Below are 24,494 nucleotides of genomic sequence, written 5' to 3' on the forward strand. Positions count from 1 at the left end.
TGAGGAGCTGGCAGCCAGTGGCCCAGCCAGGAAACAGTTTTTATAGTTCCAGGGCTCTGTTTGTTCACTGAGTGGGGCTGAAGCAGGCTTTGGCTGTGTCCCTCTCAGAGAGGTAGCAGGTAGGGCAGGGTTTCACTTGCTGGGCTGGGAGCGGGGCAGGCTCCCCCGGGGGTCAGAGGGGCAGTGCGGCTATCTCGGGCCAAGTGAGCTGGTCGGAAGAGGATTGTCTGTGAGGGCCGGGCTGGCTGTCGTAGGCCAGCTGCTGGCTGGTTGGGAATGGTGCCGATGGGAGTCCGGGTCACACCCTCATCCATGGCTGTGCTGTTCCTGTGGCTTGAGCGGAAACTGCTGGATTGTCCTGGGCCTGGCTTCCTTCATTCCTTAGGAACACTCCCAAGGCAGACTGTCTTTGAAAAAGAGGATTCTTATGTGGGAACATCCTCTTTTCCTCAGAGTTTCCATTTGTACTGCTATTTCCCAAGTATATAAACTTCATATTTTAAATGCTTTCTTCTCCTCTTTTGGAGTTGTCCCATCTTTGTTGAAATTACTTACCCAATACCCTGACTTCCCCTTTTCCCAACAACAAAAAGTGCGATGACTATGTTTATGGGTCATTTTACTGCAGCCACATATACCAGTTCTCTGGAAATACCTGGGAAATTTATTCATCAGCGTATGTCTCTAGAATGCCTATTAAAACTCTTGAGGGGTGCCTGGCTGGCTCAGTTGGAAGAGCATTCAACTCTTGATCTCAGGATCTTGAGTTCAGGCCCCATGCTGGGTGTAGAGATTACTAAAAAAAAAAAATAAACTTAAAAAAATTTCTTGAAACTCAGCAATCTCAAATGAATAACGAGGAAAAAAAAGATAGGGAGGACCCTGTCTGCTGTGTCACCGGGACCCAGCCTGGCACCTACACCTGGGAGACATTCACCAACTACTTGGTGAAGGGATAGTCAGCATGTTTCTTGTAGAGGAACTGAAGGTTTTTGCTTAGTATTTGTGATCATGGTAGTATTTTTTAAATTGACTTTTTTTTTTTTTTTTAGATTTTATTTATTTATTTGAGAGAGAGAGCACATAAGAGGGGGGAGGGTCTAAGAGGGGGGAGGGTCAGAGGGAGAAGCAGACTCCCCGCTGAGCAGGGAGCTCAATGCAGGACTCGATCCAGGGACTCCAGGATCATGACCTGAGCCGAAGGCAGTCACCTAACCAACTGAGCCACCCAGGCGCCCTTAAAATTGACTTTTAAATTGTGTTTCTTAACCCTTTGGTCCTTTTCTCTCTGTGGGTCAGATGACAAAGTTGAAAGAGTCAGAGGATGTGGGGTGAAGCCCAGTAAAGTACCAAGTGTGGAGGGGCCCCCATTAGGACAGGTGGGCCTGCTGACTCACCTTGTGCCTTCGGGGGCCTCCATGAGCTTCCCTGGGCCTGCGCTCTCTCATCACACGTTAGCAGGGCCTCTCTGCGTGTCTCACCGGCTCGTGGTGAGGGTGAATTCAGGTGCCTTGTAAAGGGCTAGATGGAGTTTCACGTACACGGGACAAAATGTGGGAGGAAGCACCAGAGTTAGGTATGAAGTAAAATTTTTAACATTGAAGTGGTGGCAGATTATATACACTGGTTTTTGTTTGTGTGCCAGGAGAAGACGAAGAAGAAATGGAGCATCAGGAAGAAGGCAAAGAGCAGCTTTCAGAAACAGAAGGCAGTGGGGAGGATGAGCTGGGTGGTGACCACGGTGAGACCACCCAAAAGAAGGTCAAAGGCCAGCCCTGCCGGAAAAGGCTTTTTACCTTCAGCCTTGTGAACTCCTATGGAACAGCTGACATAAATTCCCTTGCAACTGATGGAAAACTACTTAAACTCAACTGTAAGCACTTTCTTTGACCTTTCAAACTGGGCTTGGGGGGGTGGGGGGGCTTAGACTCTGTCTGAAAATCCTGTTTGCACTCAGTACTCACTGCGCTGGGCTCTCACCTTCTCCCTGTAGCTCCACGAATAGACGCTTGTGTGGGCCTTGGCTTAAAGCTCCCTAAAGACTGTTCCCGAGGGCGCCTGGGTGGCTCAGTTGGTTAAGCGTCTGCCTTCGGCTCAGGTCATGGTCCCAGGGTCCTGGGATCGAGCCCCGCATCGGGCTCCCTGCTCCGCGGGAAGCCTGCTTCTCCCTCTCCCACTCGCCTGCTTGTGTTCCCTCTCTCGCTGTGTCTCTGTCAAATAAATAAAATCTTTAAAAAAAAAACAAAATTTTTTTTAACCTTAAAAAAAAAAAATGTTCACGAGACCTGAGCCCCTGCCCCAGCCATCTTGTCAGGCTTGTCTCTCTCGTCCTCTCCCGCCACCGCCACCACCCTCGGGGCCTCTGTGCTGGGTTGGTAACACATCTCGTGCCTCCTGCGTGGCGGCATTTCCCCAGAGTCCTCTCGCTTATGAGACTACGTGGCTATTTCTTCTGCTCCATAAGACTACTCATGACGTGTGACCCATCTAGATGATGGTCATGGGTTTCATGGGCTGTTTGTTAGCTGGAGCTGGTAACGGGGGCCGCCGAGCGCACGGAAGAGGCATCCAGGCAGGACGCGCGTCGTGTGGAGAGCACGAGAGGACGGAGAAGACCCCTGCCTGGACGCAATTCTGTGTCTCCTTCACTGGAAAAGAAATTAGCTTCCTTTCACTCCCTTTCTTTTTTTGTTAGATCTCTTTAAAAATGTGTGTTCATACCAGCTTTACTGAGGCGTTTTCGGGTCTCTCCATCTCTCTCCCTGTCTCTGCAGCTCCGTCCTCTCTGTGCGGCCTCCTCCTCTTGTCAATGCCTTGCAAACTCTAGCCACCTCCTCGAACTCCAGTCTTTAGCTCCCCACCTCCGTCTGCCCAGCTTCTTCCCCGTCTCTCCCATGCCGTGGCCTGGCAAGTGCCTGCAGGCAGTAAGCTGGGCATCCAGCACCTGGTGTAGGCATCACCTTGTTTGTTTTCCTTCTCTTGGGAATCGCACTCTTCCTCTGCCCAGTACCCATCGTCTCAAAACAGTCTTTCATTATTCCGTCAGGTTTTCTTATGAGGTAAGGTGAGAGGGCAGATCTGGTTGCTGTTACTTCATCTTGACCTCTCTCTTTTGGTATCCTATATAGTTAGCACCTCTGGAACTTACTGTGGCATTGAGGAAATCTTTGCCAAAGGATTTGGGGGTCCAGGGGTTCAGAGTTGGCTGGCTCAGGGCGGAGCGTTGCTCTTGCTGCGGCTGCTGATGGAGGAGCAGGAGTTGATGGTGTAGCTGAGTGTTTTCTTCTCGCTGCCATCACCTGAAGAGCCTTTCCTTATGCTGGCCGTTAGTCATGAGTGACGCTTTGGTCTTCCTCCGCAGCTCGATCCACACTGGCCATCGATTGGGACAGTGAGACCCGGAGCCTTTATTATGATGAGCAGGAGTCTGAGGTAGGTGACTCGGGATTCTGGGTTGGGGGGGGCGTGCTGGGTTCTGCTCTGGCTGTGTATTTGGGTCACCGTCACCAGTTCCCCAGCAATTTAACAGATTCTGTGTCAGACTGAGAACGGAAAGCACTTACAGATTTTGTCATATGTGATCAGAGGCCTCAGAAAGTACATTATCTTCTTGGCCTGGGAGCTTGTGACGTTGTGGCTTCACCTGGTGAGAACTCGTTTCCCCACCGGAAGTCAGCGCTTTCTTCCTCACAGGCCTACGAGAAGCATGTGAGCATGTTGCAGCCTCAGAAGAAGAAGAAGACCGCTGTGGCCCTGAGAGACTGCATCGAGCTTTTCACTACCATGGAGACTCTTGGGGAGCACGACCCCTGGTATGCAGCTCCCCAGTCTGGGCGGGGGCACCGTGAACCCCGGACTGAGATCTGCTGGGGCCATCTGTGTACACAGAAACCCTTTTACGGGGGGGAGGTGTCACTTCTTTACATGACTGACCCCTATATCACAGTTTTTCTGTACAAGTTGTTTTCCAGACTAAGAAAGCCAGCCCCCGCCCCTGCATTTCAGAAGGTGGCTTAGAGATAGCCACCCTCCCCCACCCCCCCACCCCCCCACCCCCGCCTTGCAAGCAGCCATGCTGAGCTCAGGAAAAGATGTTGTGGGATTGTGGCTGTGCCTCCGTGCTTGGGTGCCCAGGGGGCCCTGGCTCTCTGTCTCCCTGCTAAGTGGAAGTTTCTCTTTTCTCTGCAGGTACTGTCCCAACTGTAAGAAGCATCAGCAGGCCACTAAGAAGTTTGACCTGTGGTCCTTGCCGAAGATCCTGGTGGTCCACCTCAAACGTTTCTCCTACAATAGATACTGGAGGGATAAGCTCGACACAGTGGTGGAATTCCCAGTCAGGTGGGTCCCTGAGCTGCAGTGTTCTTAGGAAAATTAAGAAGTAGGCAGGAGACCTGGGCACCGATTGGCTGAGTTTTGTCACGAAAGACTTTTCTGCATTAGGAGGTGTGTTGCTGGGCTTCAGGCAGTTGGACTTCGGCTCACCCCCCTCCCCATCCTCCTACCTTTGGGGAAAAGATTCAGCAGAAGTGCTTCCCAGGCTCAGAGTGATGCTGATCATTGCTGCCCCCTCACTGAACTGGGCCTCCTGTCCGTCGTTGGTCCAAGGGGCCTGGGCTCGTCTGGACAGCACAAACACAGTGCTGCTTCTCGTTAACTGCGCGAAAAAGCAACTGGAGTGTAGTCTGCTGAGGAGAACTGGATAACTGGGGGCTGCAGCGGGGCTGCGGAGCCACTTGTCTGGTCCCTGGGGCAGAGAGTGGGACTGGCTGTCTACTCGTGTCCCCAGGTGCCAGGACGCAGAGTGACAGGGCCAGGAAAGTAAGTCAACCAGATAAGAGTTCGTCCACAAAGTGCAGATTTTAAAATGCTTCCTGGGGGGTGGGAGTGGAGGTAGAGACACGGATAGAGTATAGACGTTTGTCTAAAAATGCATTTAACTTTTCTGTATGTTTGAAATTTTCAAAATAAAATACTGGGGGAGAAAAGTTTTCTGGGACCTGTTTCGGTATTCAGCTGAAATGCTTATGGCAGCGACGGTAATTTTGGTCCTGATGGCCATTTCTGCATAGTTGCTGCAGCGCTCTTACCTGCCCAGAGCCCTTGCCCGCCGCCAGCTGCGGGGCTGGCGCGCCCCGGGCGGCGTCTGTCCAGGCTGCAGCAGCCCCCGGGGCCCCTGCCCCTGCGGCCTCTGCATTCATTCCTGCTGCAGCTCATGTCCGAGTGCTCCCGTGTGCCAGCCTCATGCATAAAAGGGGGTGCTCGCTTACTCCAGCTTCTTTCTTTGAGGTTAATGTGTTAAAGGCCATTTTTGTGTTTTGTGCTCAGAGCTCTGAACATGTCCGAATTTGTGTGTGACCTGTCGGCGAGGCCTTACGTGTACGACCTCATTGCCGTGTCTAACCACTACGGAGCCATGGGGGTTGGTCACTGTAAGTACTGGCGTCTGCCGCCCGGACGTGCTGAGAGGCCCTCGGCCAGTCCTACTGGCCTCTCCCCGTGTGCCAGGCCCTGTCCTCAGCGCTTTACACAGCGCCTCAGGCCCCAGTGTCAGGCTTCAGGCATGGTCCAAACTGCTGCTTCTCCATTCTCTCTCTCTCTCTTCATAGTCTTCTTTTTTTTAAAGATCTTAGTTTTAAGGGGCGCCTGGGTGGCTCAGTCGTTAAGCATCTGCCTTCGGCTCAGGTCATGATCCCAGGGTCCTGGGATCGAGCCCCACATCAGGCTCCCTCATCAGCGGGAAGCCTGCTTCTCCCTCTCCTACTCCCACTGCTTGTGTTCCCTCTCTCGCTGTCTCTCTCTCTGTCAAATAAATAAAGAAAATCTTAAAAAAAAAAAAAAAAGATCTTAGTTTTAAGTAATCTCTACACCCAACATGGAGCTCGAACTCATGACCCCAAGATCAGGAGTCGCCTGCTCCACCAGCTGAGGAGCCAGGCGCCCCGGATCTTCATATTCTTGAATCCAGTAGTCCCACCTCTGGGATCTATCCCAAGGAAAGCACTTGACATTGGGAAAAAGCTTTATGCACAAAGATTCACGTATTTGTAACAGTGAAAAATTAGTAGCTGCGTCGGTGACCCAGCAGTTGGCACTGCTGTCCATCTACGTGACAGTCGAGTGCACGGCCATTGCCAAATAAAATGAATGACAACGTGGGGAAATGCCCATGACATGTTCAAACTTGTGTCCTTACAGAAGCTACCATCACAACTATGTTAAAGCAAAAAGCAAGGAAACGTTCTCTTTGCTCTACCTTATCTTCCAAAATGTCTGGAATGTGTAGGTTTTGGTTTTTGTTTTTTAAACGATTTATTTATTTGAGAGCGCGCGCATGCAGTGGAGAGGGGCAGAGGGAGAGGGACAGTAGGGGCAGGCCCTCGGCACCTTTTCCTGTTCCTCACCCCGCAGTAGGTGCTCCGGTGAGGGATAAGTGTCTGGCCCCAAGTCATGCAGCAGGTGGAGACTAGCAACCAATTCTCCAGGAGAGTGTCATTTTGTAGAGTCTGGAGGGGACAGGAATTGCTCGTTGCTGCTGGGATTGCTGTTGTAACCACATCCTGCTGCGGAATCTATAAAATCAAGACAGGAAGTGTTGGCTGTGGGGAATGCTTGGACCACTGTGAGGAATTGTTACCCAGCCACAGACTTTGACTCAGTTTCTGAGAAAGATACATTTAAAGCGTCTTGTCCACATTCCAGCTCTGCAAACCCAACGCCCAGTGTGTCCCTCACCGGGATTACCCCGGAGGCTCCAGAGGCAGGAGGAGGCAGTAGCCATCTGCTGGACCAAGTGGGGTTTGATTTGACCTGTTCTTTTGAGAGCCATTTTTGCTTAAATCTTAAAGTATCAGCTTCTTTTATGGGTGCCTTGGCTCTGGATTATTGCTTATAGCCATCCTGAAGATTGATACTGGATTTCTCTGTTCTTTTGATTAGTTTCCCAAAATTACAGCCTAAAACCTTGGTCCCTGACACTCCATTTTTACTGCCCCTCCCTCCCTTTTCTTTTAAGAGCAGGAGGGAGAGAGATTATGGGAGGGGGAGAGACCATCTTAAGTGGGCTCCATGCCCAGCATGGAACCCAACGCGGGGCTCAAACTCACAACCCTGAGATCATGACCTGAACTGAAATCAAGAGTTGGACGCTTAACCGACTGAGCCACCGAGGCGCCCCATTTTTACCCTTTTTGAGGAAGAACAGATTTCAAAAAAGGATGAGTTATCTTTTTTTGGTTGTCACCTGTAAATTACTCTTAATTTCAGGGTCTTTGTTTTATTTTTTTTAGAGTGTTATTGTTTAGTGCAAGCCTAATAAAGCCAGAGTAGTTCTCTGGTGATTGCTAGAGGTTGTTTTCTTTGTTGACTTGGCAGACACTGCATATGCGAAGAACAAACTGAACGGGAAATGGTATTATTTTGATGATAGCAACGTGTCCCTGGCCTCTGAGGATCAGATAGTGGTGAGTAGGCTCTAGTACTTGGTTCCTCCTCTTACCTGACGGATTAAAGCTGGGAAGAGTCTCCTGGGCTAGCTGGTTATTTGGTCATCCTTATGTGACAGTGGGAGCTGGGTGCGGTAGAGAAAGAGCTGACTGCCATTCCTTCCAGGACCCTTCCTAAATGAGAAGCTCCACTCTCTGCATTCTGTCACAGGCACTGGCCCTTCCCCACTCTGGGCAGGGTCACGTTCCTGGTGGCCTCTGTGCATGGATGCACAGGACAAGATGGCAGTTCTCTGAAAGTAGGTTTTGAACAGTGAGCAAAAAGCTGGGAGAAAGGGTGATAATTCCAACCTGTGAATGAATTTTTCCCCTCTTGTGTTTTAGACAAAAGCAGCTTACGTGCTCTTTTACCAACGTCGAGATGATGAATTTTATAAGACGCCTTCACTCGTCTGTTTTCCTGGATCCTCTGAGGGAGGGACGAGCCCAGGCAGCTCGCAGCAAGGCACGGGGGACGATGAGGCTTGCAGCATGGACACCAACTGATGCTGCCTCCGAGACCCTGCCACCCCACAGCACCAGTGTAATCCCCCAGGAGAACATCTTTGACACTCTGAAGACTACTAGTGTTCGGTCTAAAAACCAGATGAAGAAATCCCCTTCTTTTATGAGCAGAAGAAAAAAAAGACCGTTTGCTCAGAAGGGTTATGTCAAGAGGCTGAATTATTTTTCTTTTTATACAGGTGGTGAGAAATTTCTGTAAGACCTGTGGAGCTGGAAAGTAGGGGTTCGGGAGGGGGGTGCACAGCGGAGTAAGGCGGATGAATTCCCAAGAATGGAGAGGAACACTGTAATTGATTATGGTGGCCATGAAGACCTGCGGCAGGTTTTCCTGAGTTTCTGGATTTCTTATTCTGGTGCTGGTTCCTGGTCACCCCAGCAGTCTGCCCACAGTAAACCAAGCCTCCAGTTCACTTGATGTTGTCCCCTTCTCCCTTGCTGTGCACTGACATGGGTTTATAATTCCCTCAGAATTTAGTCCCTGAAGCCCGTTTCTGTTTCCCTTTGAGCCATCTTGGAATTTCTAGCTTTCTTCCCCCTAATGAAATGAAGATATTTGGTGTTGGGGTCTCCTGCCCCTCAATCTCGTGTGGAACCTAGCAGTTCTGTTACGTCCCTCACCATCCTTGACGAATTGAGACGGTTGGAGACGGTGTGGCGCTTTTATTAGATGTCACTTAAAGGAAGTCGGTACACAAAACTTCCCGGGTACAGTGGCCCGTCCAGTTTCTCTCCGTTGGCTTGAGAATGGGAACCTCTCCCTTCTTGCCGACTTTGGTAAGAAGTGAGATTCTCCACCCCACCTGTCCCCCCCGCCCCGCCCCGCCGGCTTCTGGGCGGGCCGGCCCCCCCCCGCCCCCCCGCGGTCCTCAGCATCCGGCCGCCTCCCTCGCTGGGGGGGTGCGGGGGGCTCGCTTCCGCTCCGGCCGAGTGGGGTTTAAGAAGGAGGTGGTGGGTCCGGGCATTCTTGCCTGACCTTTAACCTTGGCGGGGGGGGGGGCAGCAGGGAGCGCCATTCTCGGGCGCGCGATCGGCCGGGGCGCGCGCGGCGACCGTTGGCCGGGGTGGCGGAGTGGCCGCGCTGCCGGGTGAGGACGCGGCTTTGGACCTTCCGCCCGAGGGCGGGCTGCGGGCCGCCGGCCGCTGGCGAGGGCCGAGGGCGCTGCGGAGACGGCTGGGCCGGGCGGCAGGGGCGGGCGGGCCCGGAGCCGGGGGAGGCGGGGCCGGGCGTCCCTGGGGCTCCCGTCCGATCGCTGGTTCCTCCCGGAGATCCGCGGGCCACACCCGCCACCTGGGGAGGGGGCGCCCGGCGTGTGGGTCCTTCTGGCCCGTGGCGTGGATCAAGCTCCAGGAGATGCGTCTTTCGGGGGTGGTTTGCAACTTCGTAACGATATTCTAGTGTTGCTCTGTGCATTTCCAATGTGTTACGTAATAAAGACGTGGTCGCTTTTAGGGGAAATGTCTGAAAAACTGAGAAGATGCAGAAAGGAGCTGACTGCGGCCATTGACCGGGCCTTTGAAGGCGTCAGTCATTCCCAGGAGTGCTCGGGCCGGCGGAGGCTGGAGCCGGACGCCGCGCCGCTCCCCTTCCCCCTCCCTGTGCACCGGCTGCTCGGCAGGAGGCACCCGCGGGCAGCCTCCTCCTCCGCGGCTCCTTTCATTCCAGTCCCGTGTGCTCCGGAGAACGAGAGCCCTGCCTTTGCTCCAAACCATGCCCCCGGGAATGCAAAGCCACATGCCTCCTGCCCGAAAAGGAAACCTCTGACCAGTAAGGAAAACCTACTGATGCATTCCTCCGTTTTGGCACCCGAAAGACCGTTTTGGAGAGCCGCGGGAGATGGGGAGAACTGGAGAAAAGACAGCCTAAGGTGATTCCAACTTGACAGTGTAAAAAGTTACAATTATGGGGCTCTCATTTCTGAAAATGTTGAAGTTCCTAAATTGAGTCTGGCGCCGCTTCTGCCTCCCCCCTAGGACTGTCAGCCCATTCCTAGAAACCACTTTGCCGTTCCCACGGGGTAGTGAATGTTAGAGAACCTGACTTCTAAGTCACTTTATTTTTTATACTGCAGAAATAAAAATCTTCGTTCCAACATCCATACCAGGGAGAGGCCAGATGGGCCCTACTTCCTGCTTACATCCTTGCTTCTGCTCCCTTCACCCCCCTCCCCCCCTCCCCCACCCCACCTCCTGAGGTCTTAGACCATCCCTGGGTTAAGATCTCCCCTAGACTTTTTTTTCCCCCCAATAGCTTTAAAGTTTATTTATTTACGTAATCTCTATACCCAAGGTGGGGCTCAGACTCACCACCCTGAGATCCAGAGTCACATGCTCTTCTGACTGAGTCCGCCAGGGGCCCCTCTCCCTGGTAGGTTTAAACTGCCTGGTTCTAGGCACCTTGATTTGGAGCAAGGATGACCATATGGGATGGAACTTCAAGGTCCTGCCATCTTGGCTGCCCTGGAGGCAGAGAAGGAAGAAGCCATTTAGTTGGTTCAATTCTAACAAATGTTAATACGGGCATTTGTAGGCATGAATGCGCTGTCGGGGATGCTCACGAGGGTGATGCTATTAGTCAACTTCACTGACTTAGCAGTTTCCAGTTGCTCTCTCTAATCACAGCATGGGAGCCAATTTAAAATTACCAGTATGTTTTTGTTTTTAAGATTAACACTGAGTTCCCTACAATATTTTCTTGAAAGAGGCTCTAATCCTCCACCTTTTCTTCTTCTTCTTCTTCTTCTTCTTCTTCTTTTTTTTGTTTCCACCTGGGGGTTGCAGGAAAGATATGGAGAAAGATTTGAAGATTGACTCAAACATGCCACTCAGCAATTCTAGCCAAGAGGTCACAAAGGATCTGCTTGATATGATCGGTGAGTACAAAGGGCAGGTCTATCCTCTCCTTGGGAGGATAGGTCCTTCACACAGGCGCCTGAGTCAGCAGGTGGTTTTTTTTTTTTTTTTTTAAAAAAAACACTCTCTTAGTTCTCATCCATCTACATAGTAAATTTGTTTTACCCATGGCAGGCTCTATGCATAAAGCATTCATGGAGCTGATAGCCTGATGGAGTCACACATGAATCCGGTCATAAATGTCTGGTTACAGTGACACAAGGGACAGTGGTTCTCCAGGACTTGGTGGTTGAGCTCAGGTCTGGAGGCAGGACATAGGCAAAGATGGGGTGGGTGGGGGGCGGTCCAGCTTGGGTAGATAATACAACATCATAAGAAAAATTAGAATCCCAAAGCTTCCCTGTAACACGAGCACCCAGAGAAAGCCAATGTTAACATTGCTGGACATCCTGGGGCGCCTGGGTGGCTCAGTCGTTAAGCGTCTGCCTTCGGCTCAGGTCATGATCCCAGGGTCCTGGGATCCAGCCCCGCATCGGGCTCCCTGCTCGGCGGGAAGCCTGCTTCTCCCTCTCCCACTCCCCCTGCTTGTGTTCCCTCTCTCGCTGTGTCTCTCTCTGTCAAATAAATAAACAAAATCTTTAACAACAACAACAAAAAAACCCCCCAAAACATTGCTGGACATCCTGCCAGAGGTTTTTCCCCCCACATCTGTGCATTCTATGTGTGAACTATATATGCCCTTTTTATTTATTTATTTGTATGCTCTTTTTTCAAACGACTCACACTGCATAGTGGACAAACAGCCCCAGGTTAAGGGATGCATAGCCTTGGGGGCTGCCTGAAACTGTTGGTTCTTGAAGGGCCTCCAGGTTCTGGGGGGATGAAAGGGAGGCCTGGTGGGAGGAGTCGCTCCCCTGAGGCCACAGAGCAAGACACTTGCCATGCTACCGCGTGAGTGGATGGAGTCTCCTCCAGTGGCCGCGAGAGGGGAGCCGAAGTCCTCTGCCTCTGCTCACCATCCTCCACAGTCCTTGCCAGCCCCGGGTAGCATTTGATTCCCCTTACAGACTCCCCTTTTTTTCACACGATGTCATGTCATGCCTGCAGGTCAGGGAGTTCCCTAAGATCCAAGACAAGCCAAGACATCTCTGTATCCTCCCACTTGCACCTTCCTTGGGGACTGGCGGGTCGTTGGGCTCAATAAAGGCAGAGCCGGAGGGGTGGGCACCAAGGCCACCTTAGAATTGGGCGCTCAGTCTGGCAGCCTCCCTGCCCTGAAGGCCCTGGAGAGTGGCCACCCGTTTGTGGGTTTTAACCGGTGCCTGAAATGTCTCCCGAAACCTTTCACTGGAATTGTAATGCTGAATGTTCTTTTTAAGACCATACGAGCATCCGAACTATTGAAGAGTTGGCTGGGAAACTAGAATTTGAAAACGAGCTGAACCGCGTGTGTGGTCGCTGCGGAGATTCGCCCTTCAGGGAGGAAGCCTGGGCCTTGCTCATGGACGAGAGCCCTCAGAAGGCCCCGCATGGCGACTCCGGCAGCCTCAGGCAGACTTTCGATGATCACAATATCGTCGAGACTGTGCTGGACTTGGAAGAGGACTACAATTTGATGACCTCTTTTAAATACCAGATCGAGTAAGGGCCGTCGGCCGGAGCTTTGGTTCTTCCCAGAAGGAGGCTGCGGTTGAGGCCGTGGTCAGTGCCGCCGGGGGCCACTGTCACGGGGGCCACTGCCACAGGGCTGGCAGGATCGGAGTGACCACACCCTCTTGAACTTCTACTTGTGTCCCTTTTTAAGCTGAAAGCCCAATTTTTTTTTTATTCTATTGCTTTGAATTGTTTCTTACTGTTGATTCTTTTCACTTTTCTTGACGTCTCAAATGTGTTTTTTGACTGATGTTTAATACACCAAGTACCCAAGGCGGGTGCCGGTCGTAGGCCTCTCTGTGTCTCCTGGTGCTCTTTTCCATGCGCCCCTGAAGAAGGACTAGGCCCACAACCAGGGTGGGCTTCACGCACCCCCTGGGACCAGCCCAGCCCAGGCCAGCCCAGCCCAGCCTGCACAGACGGTGGCCCCAAGCCCTCCTACCCTTGTACGCCTTGCACACCTTGCGCACAGGGCTGTCCTCCGCATGGGCTCCATACCCTCCTCGTGTCCAGACCAACCTCCCCTCAGCACCCCCAACCCTGACCCTGTTCAGCTTGAAGACCTCTGCAGGGGCCTAATGGTTGTGTTGGAGGGGCTGATCCCCTCCTGACCGGACATTCCCATGAGGCCTCCCCGCCACACCCCCCACATCAGACACCTGGGCCCCCAACCGAGGGCAGTGGGAAGAAAAGGTAAGCACAGGTTCTGCCCATCCCCTTCATGCCTGAGCCCTCATGCATCCCACTCCAGGCCTGGAAACCCTGGAAGCCACAGGTAGTGGGGCAAGATGGGTGGGAGTAAAGAAGGAGCTAGGCCTAAAAGCCTGGCAGCAAAAGCCTGGCAGGGCTGGCTCCAGCCACACCCCTGGAAAGAAAGGACAAGGACATCATCAGAAATTATTTGGACAAATGTCTCAAAACCATGATGTTCTTTCAGGAAACATCATAAGCTATCGGGAAGGTCTGATGCCTCCCAGAAACAGAGTCTTAGAGAAGTGCCTGCCTTCTGGGCTCCGATGGGCAGCATGGGGGTGAGGAGGCTGGCACAGGGGCTATTGGTAAGACCCAAAGAACTGGGAAGGAAGGCCCAGTGGCCAAGGGGCCACCTTGCCAGGCCATCTTTTAGGCTACGGACCTGAGCACAGGGCAGGCTGCAAAGCCGGTGACCCGGGTCTGGTGACTCCTGCAGGCTCTCAGGTGGAGACTGCCCACCTACTCCTTAGCGGGGTGGCCACCTTGTGGGATGGGCCTCCCCTGCGGGGACAGCCACCACCACTGCCCTGCCTGGGGCAGACGGGGACAAGATTACCTGGAGACTCCTCCCCGGCCACCCGACCTTCAGTCCCTGCAGAGGCCCCCTCAGTAAGCACTCACAGCCTGTGGAGTTGGGGAGTTCCTTCTCCCTTAGCAGGAAGGACAGGAGCAAATGAGAAGAAAGGCTCACAGCATCCTGGGCCGCCCAGCTCGGGTGAAGAATGGCTGTGTGCGTGGAGAGATGTCCTGATATCCAAGCCAGGGCTCACAACAGTGCACTCCAAATAAAAAGTGTTGATGTGGAGAGTCTCCCATAGAGAAGGTGGCGCTTAATCCAACCCCTATCCCTTCACCGCCCCTTGAGGCCGGGCTAGACTTAGTGACTCACTTCCAAGGAACAGAGCAGGGAAAGAGAAACACAGTAGATTTCTTTTTTTTTTTTTCCTAAAGATTTTATTTGTCAGAGAGAGAGTGAGCTTGCACAAGCAGGGGGAGAGACACGGGGCTTGATCCCAGGACCCGAGCCGAAGGCAGACGCTTAACCAACTGCGCCACCCGGGTGCCCCCAAACAGTAGATTTCTATGGAGAAACCTGATAGCACCTAAGCAAGTGATGAAGGGGAACAGCACCAGTGATGTGTGGATGCTAGCCTCCCCCCGACCCCCCCCACACACCCCCACCATAGGGAGCAAGGAGAAGGGGGCTCTACCTCTGTCAGGTCCTTACCCAAACCCCATGTCCCCGGTCTAATCACAAGCTGAATGTCAGATAAACCCAGCCTGGGGGATGTCCTGCAGGATGCCTGGCCAGCACTCCAGATTGTCAAGGTCATGAAGAACAAGGAAAGACTCAAAACCCGTCACAGACTAGTGAAGACTAAGGAGACACATTGATTCAATCTCCGTGTGGTATTCTGGATCGCATCCTGGAACAGGAAGAAGACAATGGAAAAACTGGTGAAGTCTAAATAAAGGCTAGAGTTCATGTATTTTTCTTAGCTTTGACAAATATGCCTCTGTTATGTAAGATTAGGGGAAGCTGGGTGAAGGGTAGATACAAACTGTCATTGTAACCTTCCTGTAAATCTAAAGCTATTCCAAAATTTAAAATGTATTTATTTTTTAAAAGTGCACTTGGTCTCCAGTTTGTACGGATGTGTGTGTGAGCACGGCACGCACGGAGATTGTTATGGAGGGACAAGGGGGTTTGTCTTTTTTTCTCCTTGTCCGTATTTTCTGATCTGTCTGCAGTGGACATGTATGGCTTCTTAAAGTTCCCATCTCCACCAACTAGCCATGGGTATCCTCCACCAGCTGACTGCCCAGAGCTGACCTTCACAGTCCCCAGAAACTGGGGCAGATGCTAGACCCACAATGGGAGGACTCACAGGACCTTGACCTTGAGGATGTCGGGTCCCAGTGACTGGAAGCTCTAGGTCTCCTGGAGCTGCTTCTCAGCATTCCATTCATGCTCCCCCAGGGTCCTTGCACGGGGAGCGGGTGCTGGGAATGGGGGCCTAGCCCTAACCCTGGAAGACTGAAAAGAAAGAATTATTTCTGCCTGTAGAGGAGACTATGGTCCTTGAGAACAGGGGTCAGCATGCAGGAGGGACCTGGCTCTCCCTGGAGGGACAGACAGACATATTGCTGTTTTAGCTAAGCCTTTATGTAAAAATTCAGATTTACCAGAGGGGTAATTCATCCTGGGATCCTTGAATGAGGAGCTTTTCTTCACTGTAGAAACACAGCTGTTCAGTTAAAGCCTCTGGCTCTCCAGGCCCAGATTAACAGGGGTAGCCATATGGTCATTTCCCTGGTGACCTGGACGCCTGTCTCCGCATCCCTGGCTTCCTGAGGTGCCCCAAGGAGACCTTCCTGCCTCTGTCATCTGCTTTACTGGGCAGATGTGTGCTCATCTACACACAGCAGGGGTGTTCGGGGAGTGGGTCTCCAGGGACTTAACCAGAAGGGGCACAGGAGTCTAGAACATTTATTTTAATACAACTTCCTCAGGTTTTCAGGGGGCTGGCACCAAAGGCTTCTCGGGGAGACAATGAGAGTCATATTTGAGAAACTAAAACTGTTTTACGTCATTTGGTTCTCTCCCCCGCAGCTCATCTTGGCAAACCAAACAATCACTGAATTGTTTCCGTGGAAACACCAAACTGTGATTTGGATTAGCAGACTCAAAATAGAAACAAGGCAACCTCAAGAATAAATAGGAGCTTTGGAACCTGCTAGTCACAAACTGCAAATTCAAGCCACAGCACAAGGCATGTGAGAAGCGGGGCCCATCCAGCCCTGTAAGAGGCCTCCGGGTCCCCTGGCCGCATCCCACCAGTGTCCCTGCCCAGGCCACTAGAACCCAGCTCTATATGCAGACTGGTAAGACTTTGTAAGGTGGGGGCTGGTCCATAGAAGCTCCTAGGACCTGCTGAGGAAGAAGGGATAGGAAAAAGCAGAGAGACGAGCCAATGGTTGAGCGAAGGTCAGCAAGGAGCAGAGAGCCACAGTGAGGCCTGAGAGCCGAGCAACAACTCTTTCAAAAGGACAATTCAGGGGTGGCCATGGGCTGGAAATGTTGGCCCTGGCTTCAGCCTCGTCCAGATTGCCACGTTCTCCACATTCCTGGGCACGGCTGTCTGGCCACATGGACCTAGAGTCTGAAGTCTTGCCACGTGAGCTCCAGGGGCACTTCCAGTTAGTACGCCTCTGCTTCTGTGGGGCTCCAGCCATCGCAACCAGGCCCTGGGGCCTGCCTTCTCAGCTCGGGCTCTCCGGGCTTCCCTCCCCCAGCCTTCTGCTCCCCCTCACTGGGGGGCTAGGGGCGCCACCTCCTGGCCCACCTGCCCCGGCTCCTTGGACCCTCCACTTCTAATCTCAGGGCAAACCGCAAAGGGATCAGGAGACCAGGCAGAAGGGAACAGACAACCCGGGGGCACGCGTCCCTCACCTGTGCACCCAGGAATGTGCTGATAGGGCAGCAACACCAGCCTCCCACCGGAGGAGTTGTGAGCTGTTAGTGATCAGAGAAATTGAGGAAGAGGATTTGCAAAAGAGGCCTAATTCAGGCCAAGCTCCCTCTCCCCGAACGGCCAGGCTGGGGGCTCACCGGGTCCGAGCGTGCCCGTCCGCTAACTGAAGCACAGAACGTTTAATACAGCAGTGACCGGTGGAGGAGGCACGCACCCGAGGGAGGCCACTGCACCTGATTGTAGGTAATTACTGAAAAGGCTTTCAGCCCCAGACTATCTGAGGCTCTGGCAATGTGCTCTCTCCCTGGAGTATGTGGGAGAATGTTAATATTTTATGTTCCAGCTAAATATTTATAGAGTAGACAAAGTTTTACTTAGGACATCTATTTGACAATGAATCCCAGCCTTAGTGGGGAAGGACTCTCTGTGCTTGGCCAGCTGGAAGATGACTGCTTTGATGAAGAGTTTTGGCCTAAGGCCTGGCATGAAAAAATTTTCAAAACTGCTCAACCCTTGTAGGGAGCAACTGTCTTTTTTTTGGAGGCAGAAAGGCTATTTTCTGGGCCCTTTGGGTGGAAAGGGGTTGCTGGCATCTGGCCTGGGAGAGAAGAGGGCATATTGCAGGAGACAGACCCCTCATCAGGAGCCCTCTGGAACTTCTGAGACAAAATGCCAAAAAGGGAAGTTGCAAAGGGATGCTGGACAGACCTGACTTTGGGACAGGGCTGCAAGGAGCTGCTCAAATGGAAAGCAAGAAATCCCTGCTCTCAGTATTTGTCAAGTGTCTTCTCGCGTCAGACACTCTCCTGGGTGCTGAGGATACAGCAGGGATGAGGCAGATGCTGCCCTTGCTTCTGAGGTTTATATCCCACCCAGCAAGGCAGGTAAAACATATGTATCAATACACCGTTTCAGATGGAGCTGTGGGAGAAAATTAAAACAGGGTAAGGGAATGGGCAGGGAGTAGGGCAAGCTTCTGCAGAAGAGGTCACTAAAAGGCCTCTCTGTAGGTGACATTTAAATTGATACTTGAATGTCAAGACAATTAGGTGATGTGGTTTCCATCCTCAGATGTAGCTGGGGTCATTATCAGAGGGAGGCATCCCTAGGTGGCTCTCCGGGCCCTAGGTCCCTAGACCTCCCACGACATCCGCCCCTGTGTAGCCACATCTCTATCAGCATCCAAAGAACCAGAAACGTTGTGTGCTCTGGGGATGTGCCTGGGCTTTGTCACGCTCACCAGATCTGGCAGGAACACAGGAGTTTAAAAAAAAAAAGAAGTCTTAGGAATAAAATAAGAAACAGAATATCCTTTCCTGATGATTACCAGAGACAGGCGGTGTAATTTTAATTAACCCAGGCTTGTTAGGAGATAAATTTACTGCTCATTCTACAAAAACACCCAGCTCATGGAACACTGAGTCACTTTGATCTTTGACTTCATAACACAAAAAGAAATCCTTCTGAAGAAATACAGGATTTTTTTTTTTTTTAAAGACTTTATTTATTTATTTGACAGAGAGAGACACAGCGAGAGAGGGAACACAAGCAGGGGGAGTGGGAGAGGGAGAAGCAGGCCTCCTGCAGAGCAGGGAGCCCGATGCGGGGCTGGATCCCAGGACCCTGGGATCATGACCTGAGCCGAAGGCAGACGCTTAACGACTGAGCCACCAGGCGCCCCAGAAATACAGGATTTCATAACTCACAACAGAATCAAAGAACAGAGGGTCCTGCTTTGGCATTTCAAAATTGGACAGACCCTTCAATGAGAAGGCCACAGTCATAAATATTGATGGAGTTCTCTCAACAGGGTCTCAACTTCGATTTACAACGATTAAACTTTTTTCTTTTTTTTAAAGATTTTTGTTGATTTATTTGAGAGAGAGAGAAAGCACGAGCGGGGGCGGGGGGCAGAGGGAGAGGGAGAAGCAGGCTCCCTGCTGAGCAGAAGGCAGCTGCCCAACTGGAGCCAGCCAGGCGCCCCAAAATGACTAAACTTTTCAACTTAGAGTAATAAAAGATTTCCCGATACAAACGCCTATGGCCTACAAGCCTTATGCTAACCGCCCAACAGCCACCTGTAGTCAGTTTGAGAAGGGCTGGAAGAAACCCGTGGTGTGGCTGGGCCCCTTCCTCGCAGGCCTCCCTTGCACAGGCAGAGCGAACCAGCAGGGAAGGCAGTAGAGGTTGGCAGAGGCCAGGGTGAACAGACATCCAGTGAGGCTCACAGGCAGAGAGAAGGTCGGGGCAGCCTGAGGCAGAGTCCAAGTCTGTACGCCCTTGGCCTCGGAAAGGGCAGCTGCCATTGCCTGGGGCTCCCAGCCACAGGCCACAGGACACCCTTGGTCTGGAAACGGGAGTAAGAGCAGCTTAGGCTGGTGCCTGGTATCCCTGCCAAAGGTGTCAAAGGCAAATTAAACTCAGACTTTTGTGGGACACACACCCTTGAAAATAAAGAATGTAAAAATAAGAAAAAAATCAAGAACACTGTTTTCTATAACGGTCCACTCAGAGGCCCTAGTGTCATTTACTACAGCCTTGAAAATGAGCAAAGACATGGATGGGACTAGAGGGTATTATGCTAAACTCAGTAAGTCAGTCAGAGAAAGACAAATATATCATTTCACTCATATGTGGGATTTCAGAAACAAAACAGATGAACATAGGGGAAGTGAAGGAAAAATAAGATAAAATCAGAGAGGGAGATAAACCATAAGAGACTCTTAACTCTAGGGAACAAACAGGGTTGCTGGAGGGGACGGGGTGGGGGGATGGGGTAACTGGGTGATGGACATTAAGGAGGGCACGTGATATAATGCGCACGGGGTCTCATATGCAACCGATGAATAACTGAATCCAACCCCGCAACTAATGACACACTCTATGTTAACTAACTTGAATTTAAATAAAGAATATAAAAAAAAAAAAGAGAAGAAAATGGGCAGATTCTGGAAGCCAATCCATCCAGCGAGGATTTTTACTTTCAAACGATAAAGGAAGAGAAACCAGTCTGAGTAGGGTGTTGTTTATTCAAAATCATCTTGGGAGGAGCCTGCAGGATAAAAAGATGGTATGTATCTTATCCATTTGATTTTCTTAAGTTGATGGGAGATCAATAAACTTAATGAAAAAATATGCTTTTAAGTGTTTTGTTTTTTGTGGGGTTTTGAGAGAGAAAAAGAGAGCTTGAGTAGGGGGAAGCGCAGAGGGAGAGAGGGAGAGAGAGAGCTTAAGCAGGCTCCACGCTCAGTGCAGAGCCACACGCGGGGCTCAATCTCATAACCCTGAGATCATTACCTGAACCGAAATCAAGAGTCGGACGCTTAACCAACAGAGCCACCCAGACACCCCCTCCCCAAAACATATGCTTTTAAATGTTTTATATGTTTTATTTTTTTGTTACAAAATAAATATATATGTATAACAAAAATTCAAAACTTCTGCAAGATATAAATAGAAAGCCAAAGTTTCATATAAGCCCCATGCCCTCCGGAAATATTACTGGACCCTTAGATGCTCTCACCAGCTTGAAGAGTGGTTGAAAACAGGATGGGGACAAAGAGCCAGGAAGAAAATTGGGATTGGTTGGCTCGTGTACAGCGGCACTCTGGGCATTCATTGGGTGCATGTCACCTCTCTTTCATTGGCAGCTTAACATTCTCGGTTTCTCACACAAGAAGACTTGACTTAGTGTATTCTGTAATAATACCTCCACTGATCAAAAAATGCAAGTGCTCTGTCAGTAAAACTGGATAAAAATAATAATAAAAAAACTACTGAGGCCTGGAAAGTTATTGTTTATGTGTAGGAAATATTGTGAAGACCAAAAATGTGGTGCTGGGGAGTCATGGTGCCGCAGCAACGGTTCTGTGAGAGCCCTTCCGCCACAAAATATCCCTCCTTTCACCAGAAACAGCACCCTCCCCCGATGCCCTACACCCAGGCTGCTGCCCCGGCTCCTCACCACGGTCTTCACACGCTTCGCTCCGATAAATAAGGATGCGTGTAGCTCTGAGGCCTGTCATGGGCGCCACCTGGTACCCAGAATGCCAGACCCATCCCGCCCTGACCCCCAGCAGGGCCTCTGAGCCCAAGCGCTCCCCTCGGCTTCAGGGGCTTTCTGCTGTTAGTCCTGGGGCGCTGTCATCTGTCTTTCCAGGTGAGACCAATAAACTATCAGCTGCAGACATTTTGTGGGCTGGTCAGAAGCCATCATCACTGCTATCAAAACCCAGATCATAGAGCACATTCTTGCCTGGCTCCCTGCACAAAGGGGGTTCTGAACTTCCCAGGCTGAGGTCGCTGAACCAGCTCATCTGGTGGTCCCCCTGGGAACTGGTGGAAAGCAGCCCGTCGTCTTGGGAAGAATGCCCACCGAGTTGTAAGATGTTCCTTTGTGCTGCCCTCATCACCTTACTGCGCCTGACTATTCCTCCCAGAACAGGGCTGACTGGCTTTGTGGGGCTGCTGGGGCCCCTCAGAGGCAGGGGCTGAGCAAGGGGCTTCTGCTGCTCCAGGGGGGGCCTTTGTGGGCCAGAAACTGGAGGCTGAGGATATTTAGAAATGAAAGCACAGGCTTTGCTAGGGACTTGTTCTTGCTTCCTGGCTAGAAGCCTGCCTCTGTGGGACTTCCTGGGCTGCTGCTTCTTGCCTGTCCCCCCCCTTTCCACGGTTCTGCCTTTCTGTGCAGCCACCCACCTTTGTTCACAAGGGTCACACGGAGACACACCTTCGGTTTGACATTTTTGGCAGATGTTCTTAATGCTGGTTGCAAAGTTGTTCAAGTCCAGGGGTAGAAGCCTTGAGGCTCCTTGGGAAACCCAGTCCCTACCACCAGGAACTTCGGGGCCTGGGAAGCCGGAGCCATGGTTCTCTGAGCTGGTTTTAGGAAGGGTCCAGTTCTTGCAGTTGGTCTGCACTGCCCTGTCCTTGACTCGCCTGTTTCTTTTGCTGGTTCCAGCTGCCATCAGCGCAGCCTCTTCTTGGAGAGCATCACTTTTTGCTCCCTCACCACAGACACCAAACTCTCCAGGCTGCAGGGAAGCCATACTCGGATTCCGTACAGCAGGGGGGGCCTGAGCCTGCCACAGAACTGGTTCCTCAGAAGCATATGTGTCCTGCCTGGTGAAATGGAGGCTCTGGGCCAGAGGTGGTGAGGTCTGGGAAGTGCTGTCTTTCACGTGCGCGGGGCCCCGAGGGGCTGAAATCAATCTCTTCAGCTCTGCCAGGACACTGGCCACATTCAGCTGGCCTAGCTGCTCACACAGCTGCTGGAAGTCCTTACTCTGCTGGGCAACTAAAACTTCAAGTTGCTTCAGGTCAGATTTCATTTCTATAAATTCTGCTTGTCTCTAGGGAAAGATAGTGAGAAAAGAGTTATGGACACTGCAACTCAGAATGCACAATGAAATGTGCAAACCAACCAAAGGATGTGCTAGCAGAACCAAAGCTTTTCCCTTGCTGGGTGCTTTACAGAGGAAGCATGGCAACATTCTGGAGCAGGGCCCCTTGGGTCCACATCATGCCAGAGAACCTTGGAGAAGGAAGTTGGTCCCACCCTGGTCCATTGCCAAGGGACCTATCTGGCTTCTGTTCTGGGCTGAAAAAAAAATTGCAGCTTTAAAGGTGTCTCTCTGGGTCTTAGTGACAAAGCTAAAAACATACTTGAGGAAAGAGGTTGGTATCCACACTTACAGCTTCAAATCTCTTCTGTATCTCAAAGATGACCTGCTCCATGTTGCCTTTGTCATGCACTGTTTCCAACACCAGATCACTCTGGGCCCGCACAGTCTCTTGTACTAAATACAGAAAGTTGACAATCACTTCACGAAGACTATGGCAATGCCCCACCCCGCACAGACAGTAAAGGGACGAGCTAGAATCAGGCATGGGCCACCTGAGCCTGCTCTGCCGGTGCCCAGGACTCTCCAACCAGATCAGCCTTCGTGAGGAGAGGAAGCCCGAGAAGGGTGGTTCTTCCACTATCTCTTCTTCCCTCCCACCCTGAGAACATTCTGGCCCAGGCAGCCTCAATCTCAGCACCTCCTGGGGACTCTGAAACCTGCTGCCCAGATGATGGCACCAACCTCCTCCTTGGCCTACCTTTTTGGTTCTGTCCTCAGAATGAACTCTTCAGAATGTAGATATGATCATGCCTCCTCTGAAACCTGCACTGAAACTTTCAATAGCACCCCACTGGCCACTGGGTGAAGTCCAAATCTTTATTTATTTATTTATTTATTAATTAAAGATTTTATTTATTCATTTGAGAGAGAAAGAGACAGAGCACAAGCAGGGGGAGAGGCAGAGGGAGAAACAGACTCCCCACCAAGCCAGGAGCCCGACACGGGGCTCAATCCCAGGACCCGGAGATCATGACCTGAGCCGAAGGCAGACACCCAACCATCTGAGCCACCCAGGCGCCCCAAAGTCCAAATTTTTAAATTGGCCATGAAGACCCAGGCTCACTTCTGCTTACCGTCTCTGTCCACCTCCACATCTCTGAGGTCTGTTTCCTGTGCAATCTCTCTCTCACCATTGGCCTTGTGCATGCTGTTCCCTTGGCTTGGAGTACTTATGCTTCAGTCCCTTATCAACTCTACCCATTCCCCTCAATCACCACCTCAGTGCAACTAATTCCTTTTTTTTTTTTTTAAGATTTTATTTATTTGAGAGAGAGTGACAGAGAACACGAGTAGGGGGAGGGGCAGAGGGACAAGCAGACTCCGCACTGAGCGGGAGCCTGACATGGGGCTTGATCCTGGGACTCCGGGATCATGACCTGAGTCGAAGGTACGTGCTTAGCCGACTGAGCCACACAGGTGCCCCTCAGTGCAACTAATTCCTATTCTTCCCTCTGCTCTCAGCAGTCACCTCCTTGGAAAACAGCATATCCTGGCTGGCTTGGGGGCTCCTTTTCTCTGCTGTTGGCACCATTTGTGTGCTCTACCGTCACTTATCACCTATCACCCATCACTTATTTATCCCCTATTTACACTTGGGCTGCAATGAACTTGGTGACCTGAGTGCTAACCACTCAGGACTGATACTGATTCCTCTCTTTGGCATAGGGAGATTTTACACACACACACTTAACTAACACATTGTGTTGCAATCAATTATTGCCACCCTCTTGCTAAATGGCAGGTCATGTGAAGACACTCTTACATTTATTCAACAAATATTTGATGAGTATCTACTATATTCTATAAATATTTTAAGTTCACACACATCTTAAATATGTAACAAGTATAATTTACAAATAATCAGGAATAATACACCAGATATTCCTTTTATCTTCTCATAACTATCTAAAGGGTATTTCAAGATTCTTGACAGTTTTTTTTTTCATTTTACATGGGTAAAAAACAATTTGGCAACAAGAGAGTGTTTAACTCTTCACAATAAATGGAAAATCAGAGTGACATCTGGTGATTGAAAAGACAGGATAACAAACTCAAATTTATAGGACACCTGGGTGGCTCAGTCGGTTAAGCGTCTGCCTTCGGCTCAGGTCATGATCCCAGAGTCCTGGGATCGAGTACCACATCAGGCTCCCTGCTCAGCGGGGAGCCTGCTTCTCCCTCTGCCTTCTACCCCCCCGCTTGTGCTCTCCCTCTCTATCTCTGACAAATAAATAAAATCTTTGAAAAAAAAAACAACACAAAAAACCCCTCAAATTTAGTCTTATTTGAAAGCTTGCTTCAATCTGATAGGTGCTTTGGTTAGTGTCCCCATCTCACCCCCACTCCTTGTT

The 24,494-nt window shown here is 51.1% G+C and overlaps 3 protein-coding genes and 1 long non-coding RNA gene across 8 annotated transcripts in view; 2 read left to right on the forward strand and 2 right to left on the reverse strand.

The window, feature by feature from the left end:
* Nucleotides 1–8,586, forward strand: part of USP4 (ubiquitin specific peptidase 4) — a 51,403-nt gene extending 42,817 nt beyond the window's left edge. For all 3 annotated transcript variants that reach the window (XM_036100549.2, XM_036100550.2, XM_036100552.2), the window contains 7 exons: nucleotides 1,646–1,873; nucleotides 3,362–3,432; nucleotides 3,694–3,812; nucleotides 4,189–4,338; nucleotides 5,326–5,429; nucleotides 7,372–7,460; nucleotides 7,827–8,586. In XM_036100549.2, coding sequence (XP_035956442.1) covers nucleotides 1,646–1,873; nucleotides 3,362–3,432; nucleotides 3,694–3,812; nucleotides 4,189–4,338; nucleotides 5,326–5,429; nucleotides 7,372–7,460; nucleotides 7,827–7,988 — 923 coding nt within the window. In that variant the 3' untranslated portion in view covers nucleotides 7,989–8,586. The remainder of the gene's footprint in view (nucleotides 1–1,645; nucleotides 1,874–3,361; nucleotides 3,433–3,693; nucleotides 3,813–4,188; nucleotides 4,339–5,325; nucleotides 5,430–7,371; nucleotides 7,461–7,826) is intronic.
* On the reverse strand, nucleotides 6,285–7,858 carry LOC118541104 (uncharacterized). Its single transcript, XR_004919956.2, has 2 exons — nucleotides 7,496–7,858; nucleotides 6,285–6,569 (listed from the first exon to the last, which is right to left on the reverse strand). It is a non-coding gene; the product is annotated as an uncharacterized LOC118541104 (long non-coding RNA).
* A 63-nt stretch (nucleotides 8,587–8,649) lies between the features above and the next one.
* C1H3orf62 (chromosome 1 C3orf62 homolog) lies at nucleotides 8,650–12,803 on the forward strand. 3 transcript variants are annotated; one of them, XM_036100564.2, is made up of 4 exons: nucleotides 8,650–8,780; nucleotides 9,457–9,871; nucleotides 10,785–10,876; nucleotides 12,236–12,803. In XM_036100564.2, the coding sequence occupies exons 2-4, from the start codon at nucleotides 9,462–9,464 to the stop codon at nucleotides 12,499–12,501; spliced, it is 768 nt and encodes a 255-aa protein (XP_035956457.1). In that variant the 5' UTR covers nucleotides 8,650–8,780; nucleotides 9,457–9,461; the 3' UTR covers nucleotides 12,502–12,803. The 3 variants fall into 3 exon arrangements, with proteins under 3 accessions (XP_035956457.1, XP_035956458.1, XP_035956456.1); XM_036100565.2 differs by lacking the exon at nucleotides 8,650–8,780 and adding an exon at nucleotides 8,835–9,091; XM_036100563.2 differs by lacking the exon at nucleotides 8,650–8,780 and having other exon boundaries at nucleotides 9,104–9,871.
* A 7,385-nt stretch (nucleotides 12,804–20,188) lies between these two features.
* The window catches only part of IHO1 (interactor of HORMAD1 1), a 29,724-nt gene continuing 25,418 nt past the window's right edge, over nucleotides 20,189–24,494 (reverse strand). Inside the window, exons 6-7 of the mRNA XM_036100555.2 lie at nucleotides 22,433–22,536; nucleotides 20,189–22,089 (exon numbers count right to left, since the gene is read on the reverse strand). Coding sequence (XP_035956448.2) covers nucleotides 20,941–22,089; nucleotides 22,433–22,536 — 1,253 coding nt within the window. The 3' untranslated portion in view covers nucleotides 20,189–20,940. The remainder of the gene's footprint in view (nucleotides 22,090–22,432; nucleotides 22,537–24,494) is intronic.

The sequence above is a fragment of the Halichoerus grypus genome, chromosome 1 (assembly GCF_964656455.1).
Source record: "Halichoerus grypus chromosome 1, mHalGry1.hap1.1, whole genome shotgun sequence".
Classification (NCBI taxonomy): Eukaryota; Metazoa; Chordata; class Mammalia; order Carnivora; family Phocidae; genus Halichoerus; species Halichoerus grypus.